Source organism: Sturnira hondurensis, unplaced genomic scaffold (assembly GCF_014824575.4).
Source record: "Sturnira hondurensis isolate 20B ecotype Veracruz unplaced genomic scaffold, ASM1482457v3 Scaffold0009178, whole genome shotgun sequence".
Taxonomy (NCBI): Eukaryota; Metazoa; Chordata; class Mammalia; order Chiroptera; family Phyllostomidae; genus Sturnira; species Sturnira hondurensis.
In genome coordinates, this window is record NW_028081809.1 from 4,001,568 (window position 1) to 4,019,465 (window position 17,898).

General features: G+C 38.4%; 1 protein-coding gene across 1 annotated transcript in view; it reads left to right on the forward strand.

Moving 5' to 3' along the window:
- Nucleotides 1–17,898, forward strand: part of TMEM131 (transmembrane protein 131) — a 216,902-nt gene that overhangs the window by 62,008 nt on the left and 136,996 nt on the right. The window contains exon 3 of the mRNA XM_037056831.1: nt 971–1,011. Within this exon, the coding sequence (XP_036912726.1) occupies nt 971–1,011 (41 nt within the window). The remainder of the gene's footprint in view (nt 1–970; nt 1,012–17,898) is intronic.

Consider the following 17,898-nt stretch of genomic DNA (forward strand, 5'->3'; position numbering starts at 1 on the left):
CATTTAGTTTTAAGATGATTGCCCTCCTTGAATACCTTACACTCTGTAGTGGCTGGAACTGTTATATAGCAGCACCCGGCACACAGTGGTGAGCTGTGAACAGTGAGAGACACATGTAGCCTCACAAAGCGATAGTGAAGAGGACTCTTCTTATCAACTGGTCTGGCAAACTTTTAAAAGTCAATCACATTACTCAGTATTAATTCCATGTTAAAAATCTAATCCAAATTACTCTTGCACTTTAATTATAGGTTTCCCCACTACCGGAAAGCAGAGGTTTCTAAAAGCTGAAACAGCGTCAAGTGGAGAGGCAATTAGTTATATCTACAGAAAAATGTTAAAGCATTCCCAAACCCAAAATTCAGTGCAGGACATCTTTTATTTTGTTCATCATGATCAAAATGTTTAATTACATCTAATTTTACACTAAGGTATAACACTCTTAAGAGCTCTCTTAACGTTTTTCTGATGCCCTGGGACACAGCGTGCTAAGGGACACACAAACCAACGGAGAGATGAGGCCCAGATGCTCCCAGACTCGGTCCGAACTCTGGGGCCGGGTGTGAAGTGCTGAGGGTGGTTCCGGGGAGGCAGCGCAGTGGGGCCGCTCTCGCTGCCAGGAGGCCACTGCCTCTTTCAGCTCCTGCAGAACAAATTCTGAGCTCTATTTTAGCTTTTTACCTTTTTTTTATAAAAGCAAAAATCCTCTTTGGGTTTTTTCTGTTAGGCAACTAATGTAGGTCTTTTCTGAAGTGAAGTGGTGTAATGTGAACTAAAAAAAATAGAGGGTACCTGTATATAATACTGTGACAAATCATTTCATATGATTTGGGGATCAGGTTTAACCTGAAAATTCAAATGAGCATAAGTTCAAATTTGAAAGTACAATAAAATATTTTGTATATTTCATATGTCTGTAGAATAAAGATTTTGTTTTAGTATTTTTACCATTGTTTTCTTCCTTTCACAGACAGAGACAACACTTGGACTCAGTTCATATCAACAAAAAAGGTAAAAAAGAAATACATATATATTTTTTATGGCATATAAAATTCTGTAGATTTAATAAGATACTAGCATACTTTCAGTTCCTTCTGGGGGATTCCTACAATGTTCCCCATCTCTTTCCCCATACTTTTTGTTGAAGCATATTATAAATCACATTATATCATGTATTTAAGTATTGTGTATGGAAAGCCAGGTTTAAATCTGAATTTGCATGAGATGTATTATGTAGCATTCTTCCCCCATCATATATGAAGGGCTTTTTACTCAGAGCTGAAATCGTGGCTTTGTGTGAGGATCAACTTTGTAACTCCCTAGTGACTCTCTTGCGTCTCTCCCTGCCTGTTACGGACTGACCACTGCTGCCCTCAGTATCACCAGAATCATTCTGCCTGCAGGCCCCTGGGAGAGGGAACTGGGAGCAGTGAAACCCATTCTTGTATCTAAAAGATGCCTTTTAAACACAGATTCTCATGTAATTACAGGGGAGTTGTTTTATCCTCAGGTATTACAAGAGTATATACATGCATGTGAATTTGAAGACAACTTTCACACCTCCAAATTCTTTGGTCTTTTGGAGCTTCTCACATCTATTATGGAGACAGTTTTATAAAGAATGCTACTGCGTGATTCATTTTGATGTCCAGGGCAGGCCTGCCACTGGTTTCTGGAAGGGGAGGAGAGCTTCTCATGAATCAGAGATCCTTGATACTAAAGTACATCCAGGATTATCCTCCCACTAGTGAAGTTCAGATAGGATCAACAGAAAATTTTATTTTGAGAAAGAAGTAGCAAGTATTCAGATTAAGAGTAGGACAGCTAAAACTACTTCATAAATATGTATATTAATGAAATTCCTTTAGTAATCACTGTTTTTGCTCTTTTCTCTTTCATATCTGCAATTAAATATCCTGACTTCCCTATTGCTCTGTCCTTCTCCTTAATGTTATATATGCTTCTTTGGACCTGGTCTGCTCATGAACCCTGCCCAAAGGACATGCCCACTGCCAACAGTAAGGTGTAGACTTCTCTGCTACTATGATTTTAAATTTTAATGCCACCTTCCATCCTTCACCCGTCCCCAAATATTTTTGACTCTGGATAGGTTGTTTTCAGACCACTGGAAGTCTAGCCTGTGCCACCTTGGCTGGACTGTCTAAGAGCCATAGGTAGAGTTCTCTGACCCATCTGGAGCAAAATTAGTGTTGAGAAAAAGCACACCTGATATTCTATGCTTCTTCCTCAATCCTTTATACCAGCAGTTAAGAGATTAGCGGTGGAATTATACAACATTTATGAAAGTGATCTTACTCATTATCATAAATGCAGGCAACTGTACTTAACAATAAAACAATTTAAAATAAAAATAAAATGTGCAGTTGTATAACAACAGAATTGTAAATGTGTAGTATCAGAACAGAAATTGTGATTTTTTTTTTTCAGTTCAAATGCAGATTGTTCTATAAAAGTGTCAGGGTTTGGTTTTGGGTTCAAAAATTTCACTGAGATGAAAGTTATCAAATGATCAGAGATGATTCTGAACAGTAGGTTGTCTTGTTGAGCCCCTTTGTTTAACACATGAGGAAGCTGAGATTTACAGAACCACGGGATATGCCCCAGGTTAGAGGAGCAGTTTCAGTTTGAATTGATTTTATCTTATTGCCAGTCCAGTGTTACATTCTCTTTTGACTATTCTCATATCAAATATAGAACCCTTCAGTATTCCCTGTGTTTTCTCTTTTAGCCAATATTCCTGGAAGAAGAGTATAGAGAATTGGTAGGAATTGGAGGAGGGGAAGGTGATAAAAGAGGAGTAGGGATGCCAGTGGAGACATGTGGGAGGGAAGTTGGCATGACTGAGTGTATATGGCAGGGAGGAGTATTGAAGAGAGGTGAGAGATACAGTCTGCTTTCGGTTTCTCAAAGTATCTCTTCCATGCTAGAGCTCCGGACGTGCTCCCTGGCTTCAGGAGTCGTGAAGGATAGTGTAGACACCACTTTGGATGAGGTCCTAAAGCATATATGTTGAGGTGACAGAATGCAAGCTGCCAGCAAACTTGGAGAGGGTATTAGAATCAGGTTGTGAAAGCCTCAGCTTTTAGTTGTAGGGGACCAAGGTACCTAAGACACATGTGGCTGAAAATAGCTGTTTAAAAGCTTTTTAAGATTTTGTGCCATATCTGTATGGGAGAAAAAGAACTTTACCTCACAACATAAACCATAATTAACTTAAAAAGGACAGGAAACCTATAAGTAAAAGCTAAAAAAAATAGTAGAAACGTTTGCTACCTGGGCAGACTTTTGCATACCTGGTATGCATTTTAGGACACCAAAAATGCATACCATAAAAGAAAAAATGATAAATTGGACTTCATTGATATTAAAAACTTCTGTTCTTCAAAAGGTACCATTACCCCCTAGTGTTATTAAGATATAATTGATACATAATATTGTATAAGTTCAAGGTATACATGATTGTTTATGTATATATGTAAAATGATTACCACAGTAAGTTTACTTAATATCACCTCACAGTTAAAGTTTTTTCATGTGATGAGAAGTTTTTAAAATCTTCCTTAGCAATTTTCAAAATACAATACACTTTTTTGTTGTTTTTTTTAAAGATTTACTTATTTTTAGGGAGAAGTAGAGGGAAAGAAATATCAATGTGTGGTTGCCTCTTGTGCATCCCCCGCCGGGAACCTGGCTTGTAACTCAGGCATGTGCCTGACTGGGAATCAAACCAGCAACCTTTTGGTTTGCAAGCCTGCGCTCAATCTACTGAGCTACACCAGCCAGGGCTACAGTACACTATTTTTAACTGTACTTACCATGCTGTATATTGCAACCCCATAAATTATTTATCTTGTGGGAGGAAGTTTGTAATTTTAATCACCTTTCCTTATTTCCCATCTCCTCACCACTTGCCTCTGGAAACCACCAGTCCACTTCTGTTTCTCTGAGTTTATTTATTTATTTTTTTAGATTCCACAGAATTGGGATCATACAGTACTTGTCTTTCTCTGTCTGACTTATTTCACTTAGTATAATGCCATCAAACCTCCATTCATGTTGTTGCAAGTGGCAGGATTTCCTTTTTTTTCCTCACCCAAGGATATGTTCATTGATTTTAGAGAGAGAGGAAAGGGGTGGGTGAAAGAAAAAGAGAAATGTCATTGCCAGAGAGAAACGTTGATTGGTTGCCTCCCCTACTCACCCAGGCCAGGATCAAACCCACAACCTGGTTATGTGCCCTGACTGGGCGTGGAACCTGCAACCTTGTGATATATAGGATGACATTCCAATCCACTGAGCCACTCGGCCAAGGGCTAGGATTTCCTTTTTTTAAATGGCTAAAGAATATCCCATTGTGTATATATACCATATTCTCTTTTTCCATTCACCCGTTGATGGGCATATTAGTCATTTTCATGTTTTGGTTATTATGGTAAGTAATGTTGCAGTAAACACAAAATATAGATACCTCTTTGACATGGTGATTTTATTTCCTTCAGATATATAACCACAAGTAGAATCGCTGGATCATGTGGTAGTTCTAGTTTTAATATTTTGAGGAAACTCCGCATTGCCTTTTATAGTGGCTATACCAATTTACATTCCCACCAACTGTGTGTAAGAGTTCCCTTTTCTCTACATCATCATCAGCACTGTTATCTTTTTTGTTTATAAAACTTTCTTTTTATTTTCAATATTATTTTGTATTGCTTTTGGTACATAGCATGGTGGTTAGACAATCATACTTTACAAAGTGTTCTCCTGATGTATCCAGTGCCTACCAGGCCCTGGCACCATACATAGTGTTGCAGTGTTATTGACTGTATTCCCTGTATTGTGTGTTACATCCCTGTAACTATTTATAACTACCAATTTGTACTTCTTTAATTCCTTTACCTTTTTTGACCCGTTCCCACAAACCCTAAGTTCCTCCCCTCTGCCAACAGTCAGTCCATTCTCTGTACCTGTGAGTCTGTTTCTATTTTGTTTGTTTATTTTGTTCTTCAGCTTCTACTTACAAGTGAAATGATATGGTATTTGTCTTTCTCTGATTGACTTATTTCATGGAGCATAATACCCTCTAGGTCCATCCATGCTGTTGCAAATAGGGTTGTTTTCTGAGTTTCTCTTCCTAGTAGTTCATTATTAGTATATAAAATGCAACTGATTTCCAAATATTAGTTATGTGTCCTGTTACCTGCATGAATTCATATATCAGTTCCAGTAATTTTTTGGTGGAATCTTTAGAGTTCTTTATATTACAGGAGCATGTCATCTGCAGATAATGACAGTTTCACTTTTTCCTTCCCACTTTGAATGCTTTCACTTTTTCCACTTATTTCTTTTTGTCTGATTGCTCTGGCTAGGACTTCCAGGACTATGTTAAAAAAGAGTAGTAAAAGTGAACATTCCTGTCTTGTTTCTAATCCTAAGGGAAAGGTTTTTAGTTTTTCCTCCTTGAGTGTGATGTTGGCTGTGGGTTTGTCATATATGGCCTTTATTATGTTGAGGTATGTTCCCTCTATTCCCACTTTGCAACTTTTTTTATCATAATGGGTGCTGGATTTTGTCAGATGCTTTGTCTACATCCATTGATATGATTATTTGATTTTTATCCTTCATTTTGTTTATGTGGTATATCGTGTTAATTGATTTACGATATTGCACCAACTTTGCATCCCAAGAAACAATCATGGTGTATGATATTTTTAGTGCGCTGTTGGATTTGGTTTGCTGATATCTTTTACCTTTTTGATAGCAGCGATTCTAACACTTGTGAGTTAATATCTCATTTTGGTTTTGATTTCTGTTTCCCTGGGGGTTAGTGTTGTTGAATAGAATCTTTTCATGCACCTGTTATACATTTGAGTATCTTCTTTTGGAAAATGTATCTATTTAGGATCTTTGCTCATTTTTAAATTAGATTATTTGGTGGGGTTTTTTTTTGAGTTGTTGAATTCCTTATATGAATGTATTTTGGATTTTAATTTTCATCAGATGTGTGGTTTGCCAATGTATTTCCCCATTCTGTAGGTTGCCTTTTCATTTTGTTGTTTCTTTTGCTGTTCAGAAGCTTTTTAGTTTGATTTAGTCCCACTTTTTTATTGTGTTGCTTGCACTTTAGTGTCATGTCCAAAAAGTCATTGCCAAAATCCACGGCAAGGAACTTTTTTCCTGTGTTTTGTCGTATCTTTTTTGTGCTCCAGTTACATTTTAAGTCTTTAATCCATTTTGAGATAATTTGTGGCTGGAATGAGGTAGAGATGTAGTTTTATTCTTTTGCATGTGAATATCTTATTTTCCTGACCCTCTATTGAGGAGACCATCTTTTCTCTGTTGAGTATCTTTGGCTTCCTTGTCAAATGCTAGTTTACTCTGTACCCTTGGGTTTACTTCTGGGCTCTCTTGCCCTGTTCCATTGGTCTATATGTCTCTTTATGCTAGTATCATACTGTTCTAATTGCTATAGCTTTGTACTATAGTTTGAAATCAGGAAATGATATGTCTGGTTTTGTTCTTCTTTCTCAGATTTTGTTTGGCTGTTTAGGATCTTTTGTGAAACAAAATGAATTTTAATATTTTTTAAAATTTCCATAAAAAATATGTCATTGGAATTGTGGTAGCGATTGTATTAGATCTATAAATGGCTTTGGGTAATATGGACATTTTAACAGTATGTATTGTTCCAGTTCACATACTTGGGATCTTTTTCCATTTATTTGTATCTTCTTTAATTTCTTTCACTAGTATCTTACAGTTGTCAGGGTAGAGATCTTTCACCTCCGTGGTTATATTTATTTTTAAATAGATTATTGTTTTGGTGCTACTGTGAAGAGATTTTATTTTTATTCAAATAATTTATTATTAGTGTAAAGAAACATGACTGATTTGTGTATTACTTTTGTATTGTGCAAATTTATTGAATTTGTGTATTAGGAAAAAACAGTTTGGAAGGTAGTTTTCAGGATGTTTTTTATATATAATCATGCCATCTATAAATAGAGACAGTTTCACTCTTTCTTTCTAATTCTGTTGCCTGTAGTTTTTTCTTGCCTGAATGCTCTGGTTAGGACTTTTCTATTATTATGTTCAGTAGGAATGGTGAGACTGGGCCCCCTTCTCTTATTCTGACCTTGGCAGAAACATTTTCAACTTTCATCTTTGAGTATGGTGTTCGCTGTGGGCTTGTCATATGTGTCCTTTATTATGTTGAGGTACATTCTTTCTATACCCCATTTGTTGTGAGGCTTATTGTGAATGGATATTGAATTTTGTCAGATTCATTTTCTATATGTATTGAGATGGACCGTATGATTCTCTTTTAAAAAGTTTTTATATATTTATTTTTAGAAAGAGCTAAAAGGAGGGAAAGAAACATCAATGTGTGAGAAACATCAATGTGCATCTCCCCTGCACACCCCCTACTGGGGACCTGGTCTACAACCCAGGCATGTGCCCTTACTGGGAATCGAGCCAGCGACCCCTTAGTTTGCGGGCCAGCACTCAATCCACTGAGCCACACCAGCCATGGCATCAATCTGTGTGTGTTTTTAAAGCTGAAGTTAGTCTCCTATAAGCAGCATATCTTTGGATATTGTTTTTTCCTTTTTAATTCATTCAACCATTCTAACTCTTTTGATTGGAGAACTTAACCCATTTTTGTTTAAAGCAGTATTTAATAAAGAGCTTAACTATTGTCATTTTGTTAATTTTTCTCTTTTTGTAAATCCTTTCTTACTTACTTACCTTATTGCCTTCTCTTATTTGATGACCCTTTGTGGTAGTATGGTTTGACTGCTTTATCATAATTTTTTGTGTAACTATTATAGGTTTTCTTTTTGTGGTTGCCATGAGGTGAACATAAAAACCACATTTTTAACATTCTATTTTAAGATGACAGCTTACCTTTGATAGCATGCATAAACTTTACACTTTTACTCCACACCCGACACTTTAATGATGTTAAATTTTACATATATTTTATGTTGTATAGTTATTTTAATTTTAGTTATTTTAGTACCTTTTTAAGTTTTAAGCTGAAGGTGTAAGTGAATTAGCACCATAATCAATATTAGAGAATGTGATTTTGACTATATTTACCATTACCAGTGAGTTTTTCACATACATTGGTGTTTTTAGTGTTTATTAGCATCCTTTTATTTCTGTTTGAAGAACAGCCTTTGGTGGGGGTTTTTTTGTAGGGAAGGAAGGTCTAATTAAGGTGAACTCTCTCAGATTTTGTTTGTTCAGGAAGTCTTTTTCCTTCCATCATTTTTGAAACCTTCCATCATTTTTGAAACACAGCTCTGCCAGGTGTAGTATTGTTGATTGGCAGTTATTTTTTCCCAATATTTTGAATATATTTTTCCACTTCATCTTGACCTGCAAAGTATTGTTCAGAAATCTGCCTATAGTCTTATGGGGGTTCTCTTGTACGTGACATGTCTCTTTTCCCTTGCTACTTTCAAAATTCTCTTCGATTTTGACAGGTTAATTATAATATCTCTCAGTGTAGCCTCTTTCAGGTTTACCTTATTTGGGGTCATTTGGTCCTCATGAATCCTAAAGTTCATTTTTCTCTCCTAATGTTTGGGAATTTTTCATTCATTATTCCTTTACATATACTTTCTGTCCCATTTTCTGTTTCTGTGTTTCCTATAGCATGTTTATTATTTTTCTTGATATTATCCTACAGGTTCCACATGCTTTCTTCACCTTTTTTCATTCATTTTACTTTTGCTCCTCTAAGTAATTTTAAATTAACTATCTTTCAGTTCACTGGTTCGTTCTTTTCCTTTGTTGAGTCTGTTGTTGAAGCTCACTGAAATTCTTCATTGCATTGCATTTTTTCAGCTCTAAGATTTCTGTTTGGTTCTCTTTTTTTAAGATTTTATTTATTTATTTTTAATGAGGGGCAGGGAAGGAGGAAGGAGAGAAACATCAACATGTGGTTGCCTTTCATGTGCCCTCTACTGGGGATCTGGCCCGCAACCCTGGCATGTGCCCTAGACTGGGAATTGAACTGGTGACACTTTGGTTCGCAGGCTGGTACTCAGTCTACTGAGCTATACCAGCCAGGGCTATTTGGTTCTTTTTTAGTAGTTTTTATTTCTTTGTTGATTTCATTTTGTTCATGCATTATTTTCCTAATTTGTTTTTAGTTGTCTGTGTGTTCTTGTAGTTCACTAAACATACTTAAGAGAATCATTCTTAATTCTTTTCAGACAGTTCAGAGATCCCGTTTGTTGAGGGTCAGTTATTGGAACTTTATTAGTTTCCTTTGGTGGTGTTGTGTTTACCTGGTGGTCCATAATTCTTTATTTCTTGCCTTGATACCTACATAGTTATAGCGTGAACGGTCTCCCCTTTCCAACTTTATTGTCCGCTTCAGGAGACACAGTCAGTCCTTCACCACTCAGCTCAGCTTTGGATGCTTGATAGTTATCCTCTCATATGGAGAGTCTCAGTATGGCCAAGGCCACTTCCCAAGCTCTGAATTCAGGGGTTTCTCTTATCTGTGAACAGATAAACAAAGCTACTGGCTTGGTTCTCTGTCCATGCACAGCTGTACAATGGGCTGCAGAGTGCCCGTTCTCTCTGGTCAGTCTTCCCAGTTGGGCAGGACTAGGTACAGTTCTCAGCAGTTGGGTGAGACTGTGTTGACTCCTTGCTCAGGCAGGACCATAGAACAGGCTTCACATCCTTTACAGCTTGATTGCTGGGAACCCAAATTCAGCAGAGCTGATCATCATGTTCCTTGGCCAAATGGGCCAACCAGCTTGACTCTGAAGATGGACTGAGCCACTGACTGGGCTGTCTGCTCAAGTGCCATTATAAGTCGAGGTATAGGATGGGCTACAGAGCTTCCCAAATGTTTTGGTCAGGTCTCCTGATCAAGCGAGACTGGAGACTAGATTCAGTCCTATGTAGGCCTTTGAAATTGCTTCCAAGCCCAAGTGGGACTGTAGAACAGTCTGTGGCTGGTATAGCTTGTTGGTTGCAGACCGGAATCAGGCAAAATTGTCCTTTGAGCTCCCTGGCCACTGGCTAGGATCTCTACTTAGGTGTTGTTGAAAGGAGGAGGAGTAGGGCAGTCTGCAAAGAACCAAATATTGGTTGCTGTAAGCCCCACTCCCTTCTGCGTCCCAGTCTGATCTCCAGTGGTCAAGCCCCACAGATCAGCACCCACAAACTGCCCTAAACTCCCCAAGCAGACCTTCCAAGAAGCAACCCACAGCACTGGGGGAGCTTGATGTCCACCTTGGACTCTCTCTTTCCCACTGGAGAAACCAGGGCCCACTCAGTGCAGGGCTGTGCTGGCCTGGTGGAAAGTAGTGAGATCAGAGTTTAGCCCTTCCTCTTACCTTTCTGATGTGGTCCTTTTTTGTCTCTGTGATTTGCGGTGGGAGAGGTTCAGTCTTGCCCCATGTTCTTGGGTTTTCAAAATGGCGTATATGGTTAGTTGCTAATTGGTCTTTTTCAGGGGACTGAAGTCGGAATGGCATATGTCCCCATCTTGATTGTGCCACTCCTCCAAAGGCACTGTTAGGAAAAAGAGGGACAGGGAGAAAATATTCACAATAGGTATACTTGACACAAGGACACATGTCTGGAATACATAAAGAACTCTTACATTTTACAGTTTAAGTAAGACAAACATCCCAGTTTTAAAACTTTGAACAAACACTTTACAAAATGAAATATCTAATAGGATAATAAAAATGAAAATATATTAGTCCTTTGGAAAATGCAAATTTGAGCTAAAATGTATTTATGGGAAAGTACATATTATATAGGAGTAATCTGTGTCATTTCTAAGTCACCTGTTTTAGCTTTCTCTAATAAAATCATATTTGGAACCATTTTAAATAGTGACTTTGGAAGTTTTACTTCCTTAGGTACTTTTTCCTGTCTTAATTTTGCTTGTCATGCTTGTTGTGGATCAGGATACAGCAGAGTAGCCCCAGATATGAGTGTACATCAAAGTGCAGATGTCTGGGTTCCACACTAGATGTTAGGCATCAGAGTAGAGGTGGGCCCCTGGAATATACACTTCTAACATTTTAGGTGATTAAGATATAGGTAGATTATTAGCCATTCTTTAAGGAATATCATGGACTTTAGAAGATGGTAATGAAGTAGGAGGGAGCGCTTCTACTTCCTCCTACACACAGGAGAAAAACCTGGCTAATCTATGGAGGAACAGAGCAAACAGCCAACAGTACCCCAGTATATATGAAAGTAAAAGCCCAAATAATTGTAGCGGACACTGAAAAACCAGAAGGTAAGGAAGCAATAAGGTCCCAGGGAACAGAGCGGGGACCTTGGCTGTAGGCCCAGGCCTGGTACCCTGCACCTGGCACTGGCTCTTCCACAGACTCTTTGGGAGCTGCAGGCCTGACACAGAGTCTCTGGGAGAGATCCAGGTCAACCACTCCTTCCCTCCGCAGCCAAGCAGGGTTTGAGCAGTACCAGGAAAGACCTGGTTGCTTGAAGTCACAGAGAGGGGAATAAGGACAAAGAGGCAAACACACAGGGGCCGTGATCACCTGCCAAGTCTGTGGTTGCTGGCTTGGGAGAGTTGAGAGCCCCACAGTGACGTGCACTGGCCCTGATAGTCACCGGTCTGGCTGAAGAACTGGGCTGTACTGATCGGCAGGCTTGAGTAGGAGGAATTTCTCAAAAGTAAAACTGTTTGGGGGATTCTCCTGCGACAGCCGCTCAGTTTACTCCCCACCCAGTTGGGCAGCAATCCTGAGGTTGTGTGGAAGGCCCAGTGTTGCCTTATAGCACAGGGAAGGGTTTGCGCCTAAACCCGAGAGACCCAGGCAGCCTGGCCAGGCGCATGTGCACACCCACACCCCAGCCCACAGTGATAACCCCCTGGAAAACAGCGCTCTGAAGAAGACCTGGATACTTTATGTAAGGTGCCCAGGAGAGGCGCCAGACTAGGCCTTGGGAGAGTGCTTGCAAAACTGGCTGAGCACACTTAGGGAAGGGAGAAAGGCCACACCAATCGCCTCTCAGCCAGCCAATGAGACCAGAAAAAACAGTTTGACCAGTTTGAAACAAGCAAGAGGTGTTTTGGGTTTTTTGTAAAAAGTAATCTTCTGTTTTTTTAATTTTTATTATTGTTTTATCTTTCAATACCTTTTCCCTCTTTCTTTCTTTCTTGTTTTAGCCCTTCTTCCTTTCTTTCCAATCTTATCTCTTTTTCCTCCCTTTTCCTACCTTTTTTTATAATACACACAAGTAAGACAAAAAATTTGGAACTGTGAAAGGACCTGTGAAAGGACTATTGTAAATAACAGCTGTTCTATACAACTGTAAATACTTCACAACACATCTCCTGGATCTTAGCCCACATCACAGTTTCCTGAACTCTATTACTGTAGTGTTAACTCTATTTGCTCACACACTACACCTATTTACTACCCTTTACTCTCATCTTACCTCAGAATGTGACCTCCCACAACCTCATTGCTTTCTAGATCCAATTCACAAGCCTTCCCTTCCCAACAAGAGTCTTATCTTCTGTCCATCCTTTCTTAAAAGTGGCTAGTTGCGTTGGAGATTACTGTTAACACTATAAATGGCCAAAGGATCTCCTATCTCTTTTCTACCGGCTGCTACTATAAATATCATAGAATACTCTCCTGCTGCCATAAACCATTGTCATTCCCCCTCCTACTGATCACACAAAAAAGAGTAGGTGGAAGCGATGAACACCAGGATACCCACTGGAGGAGGAAACCCAACAACAAAGGAACCACCAACAGATAACAACAGAAGAAGGTGAAGGAGGGTGTACAAATCATATAAACCTCAGTCTACAACCTATCTGGAAATACAGCTAAGTAGTGGAGAAACTACCCAGTACAAACAATGAACAAGAGCAAAAGAGAATCCTCAAAACCTTGTACACACGGAAGAACTAGCTTCAACACAACCTGCCCTCACACCAGCACAACAAATTACAAGAGGTGGTAGACAGAGTGACCATCAGTTAACCAACTGGTGAGAAGGACCCACAAAAGAAAGGCCCCAAAACAACCAAAACACAGACACAGAGCCAACTTAAAGGACAACCCAAGGCTAGTGAGCTTGGGAGATCAAAGAGACCACACCACTAAATCTAACAGGTATGCTACCATAGAAATTCACACCATAAACCCAGGGAGCCAGAACAAATCAGTTTAAGAAGCTAAAGCTAACAAGAAGAGTTTCACAAACAATTGGAAGACAAAGAACCAATCCCCAAATGAAAGGAGAGGAGGAAGCCTCAGAAAGAATGCTAAATGAAATAGAGGCAAATCAGATATTGAATTCAAAGCACTGGTTATCAGGAAGTTCGAAGAGCTCACAATGAGCTACCAGAAACTACAGGGGAACTACAGTGAACTCACTGCAAACTATATCAGCATGAAAAAGGAAATAGAAACTATCGACAAGGGTGAAGAGGAAACGAAGAGTACAATTTCTGAACTGAAAAACACAGTAGAAGGAATCAAAAGCAGGATTGTTGAAGCAGAAGATTGGATCAGTGAGTTGGAAGACTAAGTAGAAAAAAAAACACCCAGAAAGAGGAAGAAAAAGGAAAGAGGCTCAGAAAGAATGAAGAGGAATTAAGAGAAATGCAAGACAATATGAAACATAATAATGTCCATATAATAGGGATACCAGAAGAAGAGCAAGGGATAGAAAACCTGTTTGAAAAAGTAATGATGGAAAACTTTTCTAATTTGATGAGAGAAAAAGTCACACAAATCCAGGAAACACAGAGAGTCCCAATCAAGAGGAGCCCAAAGAGGCCCACTTCAAGACACATCATAATTAAAATGGCAAAATTCCAAGATAAAGAGAGAATCTTAAAAGCAGCAAGGGAGGAACTGGAAGTAACATACAAGGGAGCCCCAATAAGTTTAGCAGCTGATTTCTCAATGGAAACACTGCAAGCAAGAAGAGAATGGCAAGAAATATTCTAAGTAATGAGAACCAGAGGCCAGCAACCAAGGCTACTTTACCCAGCAAGTTTCTCAGTCAAGATGGAAGGCCAGATAAAGAGCTTCCAAGACAAAAGAAGTATAAAAGAATACACCTCCACCAAACCAACTCTGCAAGAGATGCTAAAGGAACTGCGTTAAGGAAAGGAAGGAAAAGAGAGAGACAGAGAGGAACATAGGTATAAAAAAGGCAGTGAATAAGTACCTTTCAATAATAACCTTGAATGGATTAAGTGCTCTAATCAAAAGACATAGAATAGCTGTATGATTAAGAAAGTATGACCCACACATATGCTGCCTACAAGAGATCCACCTCAGGACAAAAGACCATCACAGACTAAAAGTGAAGGGCTGGAAACAAATTTTTCAAGCAAACAGACAGGGGGAAAAAAGCCTGGGTAGCAATACTCATATCAGACAAAATAGATTTACAAAAAAAGGCTATAAAGAGAGACTCAGAAGGACACTTCATAATACTCAAGGGTAGAATCCACCAAGAAGACATAAACATTGTAAATATATATGTACCCAACATAGGAGCAGCCAAATATATAAAGAAAATCTTGGAGGACTTCAACAAAGATATTGACATCAACACAATTATAGTAGGGGATTTTAACACCCCACTGTCAAAAATGGACAGATCTTTCAAAGGAAATATCAACAAAGATATTATGGCATTGAATGACACCCTAGATGAAATGGACTTAACTGATATATATAGAGCCCTTCATCCCAAAGAAGCTAAATACACATTCTTTTATTTTTATTTTTTATTTTTTTATTTAATTATTGTTCAAGTACATTTTTCTGTCTTTTATTCCCATCACAGCCCACCCCCACAGTGCTCCCCACCTCCCTCCCATTTCCACCCCCCTTAGTTGTTGTCCATGTGTCCTTTATCCTAGTTCCTGTAAATCCTTCCCCTTTTCCCCTGAAATTCCCTCCCCTCTCCCCTCTGGTCACTGTCCCCCTGTTCTCTATTTCAGTGTCTTTGGTTATATTTTGCTTGCTTGTTTTGTTGTTTAGCTTCCTGTTAAAGGTGAGTTCATATAGTATTTGTCTTTCAATGCCTGGCTTATTTTACTCAGCATAATGTTTTCCATTTCCAATGTACATGGAACATTTTCAAAGATAGACAGCATGATAGGACACAAAACAAGCCTCAATGAATTCAAGAAAATTGAAATACCAAGCATTTTCTTAGACCACAAGGGACTGAAACTAGAAACCAACCCCAAGGGGAAAAAAAAGCAAAAATACCCAAAATCATGGAGATTGAATGGCATGCTATTAAACAACCAATGGGTCAAGAATGAAATTAGGGAAGAAACAAAAAAGTTTCTGGAAACAAATGAAAATGAACTGACGGACAACCCAAAGCTTATGGGACACAGTGAAGGCAGTCCTGAGAGGGAAGTTCGTAGGAGTACAGGCCTATCTGAAAAAGATAGAAACATTTCAAACAGAAAACCTAACCCTATGCCTGGAAGAACTCGGGGAAAAACAACAAAGACAGCCCAGAGCAAGTAGAAGGAAGGAAATAACCAAGATCACAGCAGAATTAAATGACATAGAGACTAAAAGCACAATTCTAAGTATCAGTGAATCCAGGAGCTGGTTTTTTGAAAAAGATAAACAAAATCGACAAGCCTTTAAGCAGGCTCATCAAGAAAAAAAGAGAGAGGACCCAAATAAACACAATAAAAAAGGAAAGAGAAGAGATTACAACTGACACCACAGAAATACAAAAGATTGTAAGAAATTACTATGAAGAAGAAATTTGAAAACCTAGGTGAAATGGACAAATTTCTAGAAAAATATAATCTTCCAAAACTCAATGTGAAGAAGAAGCAGAAACCCTGAACAGACCAATAACAGAAGTGAAATTAAAGCAGTGATCAAAAAACTCCTAACACACAAAAACCCTGGACCAGATGGTTTCACAGAATTCTACCAAGCATTCAAGGAAGAGCTAACCCCTGTCCTTCAGAGACTACTTCAAAAAATCCAAAATGATGGAAGACTCCCAAACTCTTTTTATGAAGCCAGCATCATCCTAATCCCAAAAACAGATAAAGACATAACAGAGAAAGAAAACTTCAGGCCAATATTGCTGATGAACATAGTCGCTAAAATCCTCAACAAAATATTGGGAAACAGCATCCAACAATACATTAAAAAGATTATACACCATGAGCAAGTGGGTTCATCCCAGGGATGCAAGGATGGTTCAATATTCACAAATCAGTAAATGTAATACATCACATAAACAAAAGCAAAGACAAAAATCACATGATCGTATCAATAGATGTGGAAAAAGCGTTTCATAAGGTACAGCACCTATTTATGATAAAAACACTCAGCAAACTGGGAGTAGAGGGAGTATGTCAACATAATGAAGGCCATATACGAGGATGCCTACAGCCAACATCATACTCAATGGGCAAAAACTAAAGTCTTTTCCACTAAGATCAGGAACAAGACAAGGTTGTCCACTTTCACTGCTTCTATTCAGTATAATATTAGAAGTTTTAGCCATAGCCATCAGACAAGAAAAGGAAATAAAAGACATCCAAATCAGAAAGGAGGAAACAAAACTGTCACTGTTTGCATATAACATGATAGTGTACATTAAAAATCCTATAGACTCGGCCAAAAAACTGCTCGACCTAATAAGTGAATTTGGCAAAACTGCAGGATACAAAGTCAATATTCAGAAATAAAAGGCATTTTTGTATACCAATAATGAAACAACAGAGGCAGAAATCAAGAAAATAAATCCCATTCGATATAGCAAAAAGAAAAATAAAATACCTAGGAATAAACCTAACCAAGGAGGTAAAAGACCTGTCCTCAGAAAAGTACACAACACTGAAGAAAGAAATCAAGGAAGACATAAACAAATGGAAACATACAGTGTTCATGGATTGGAAGAATTAACATCATCAAAATGTCCATACTACCCAAAGCAATTTACAGATTCAATGCAATACGTATTAAAGTACCAGTGGCGTATTTCACAGACATAGAACAAACACTTCAAAAATTTGTGTTGAACCATAAATGACCCCGAATAGCAGCTGCAATTTTGAGAAAGAAGAACAAAGTAGGAGGGATCACAATACCTGGTACCAAACTGTACTCAAAACATCCTGGTACTGGCATAAAAACAGGCACATAGATTAATGGAACAGAACAGAGAGCCCAGAAATAAACCCAGGTTTCTACAGTCAGTTAATATTTGACAAAGGGGGCAGCAACATAAAATGGAGTAAAAATGGCCTCTTCAACAAATGGTGTTGGGAGAACTGGACAGCTACGTGGAAAAAAAAAAGAAATTTGAGCACCCATTTACACCATACACCAAAATAAATTCAAGGCGGGTAAAAGACTTAAATCTAAGCCATGACACCATTAAAGTTCTCTAGATGAGAACATAGGCAGGAAAATCTTAGATATTTCATGTGGCAACATTTTTACTGATACGTGCCCTAGAGCAAGGGTCATAAAGGAAAGAATAAACAAGTGGAATCTCATCAAAATAAAAAGCTTCTGCACGACTAAAGAAAACAGTATTAAAATAAAAAGAGAACCAACTGTATGGGAAAACATATTTGCCAATGATACCTCAGACCAAGGTTTAATCTCCAAAATAGACAAAGAATTTACATGACTCCACTATAAGAAAACAAGCAACCCAATTAAAAAGTGGGCAGAGGACTTGAACAGATACTTTTCCAAGGAGGACATACAGAGGATCCAGAGACACATGAAAAGATGTTCAATATTGCTAGCTATCAGATAGATGCAAATTAAAACCACAATGAGATACCACTTTACACCTGTCAGAATGGCCATCATAAACAAAGCA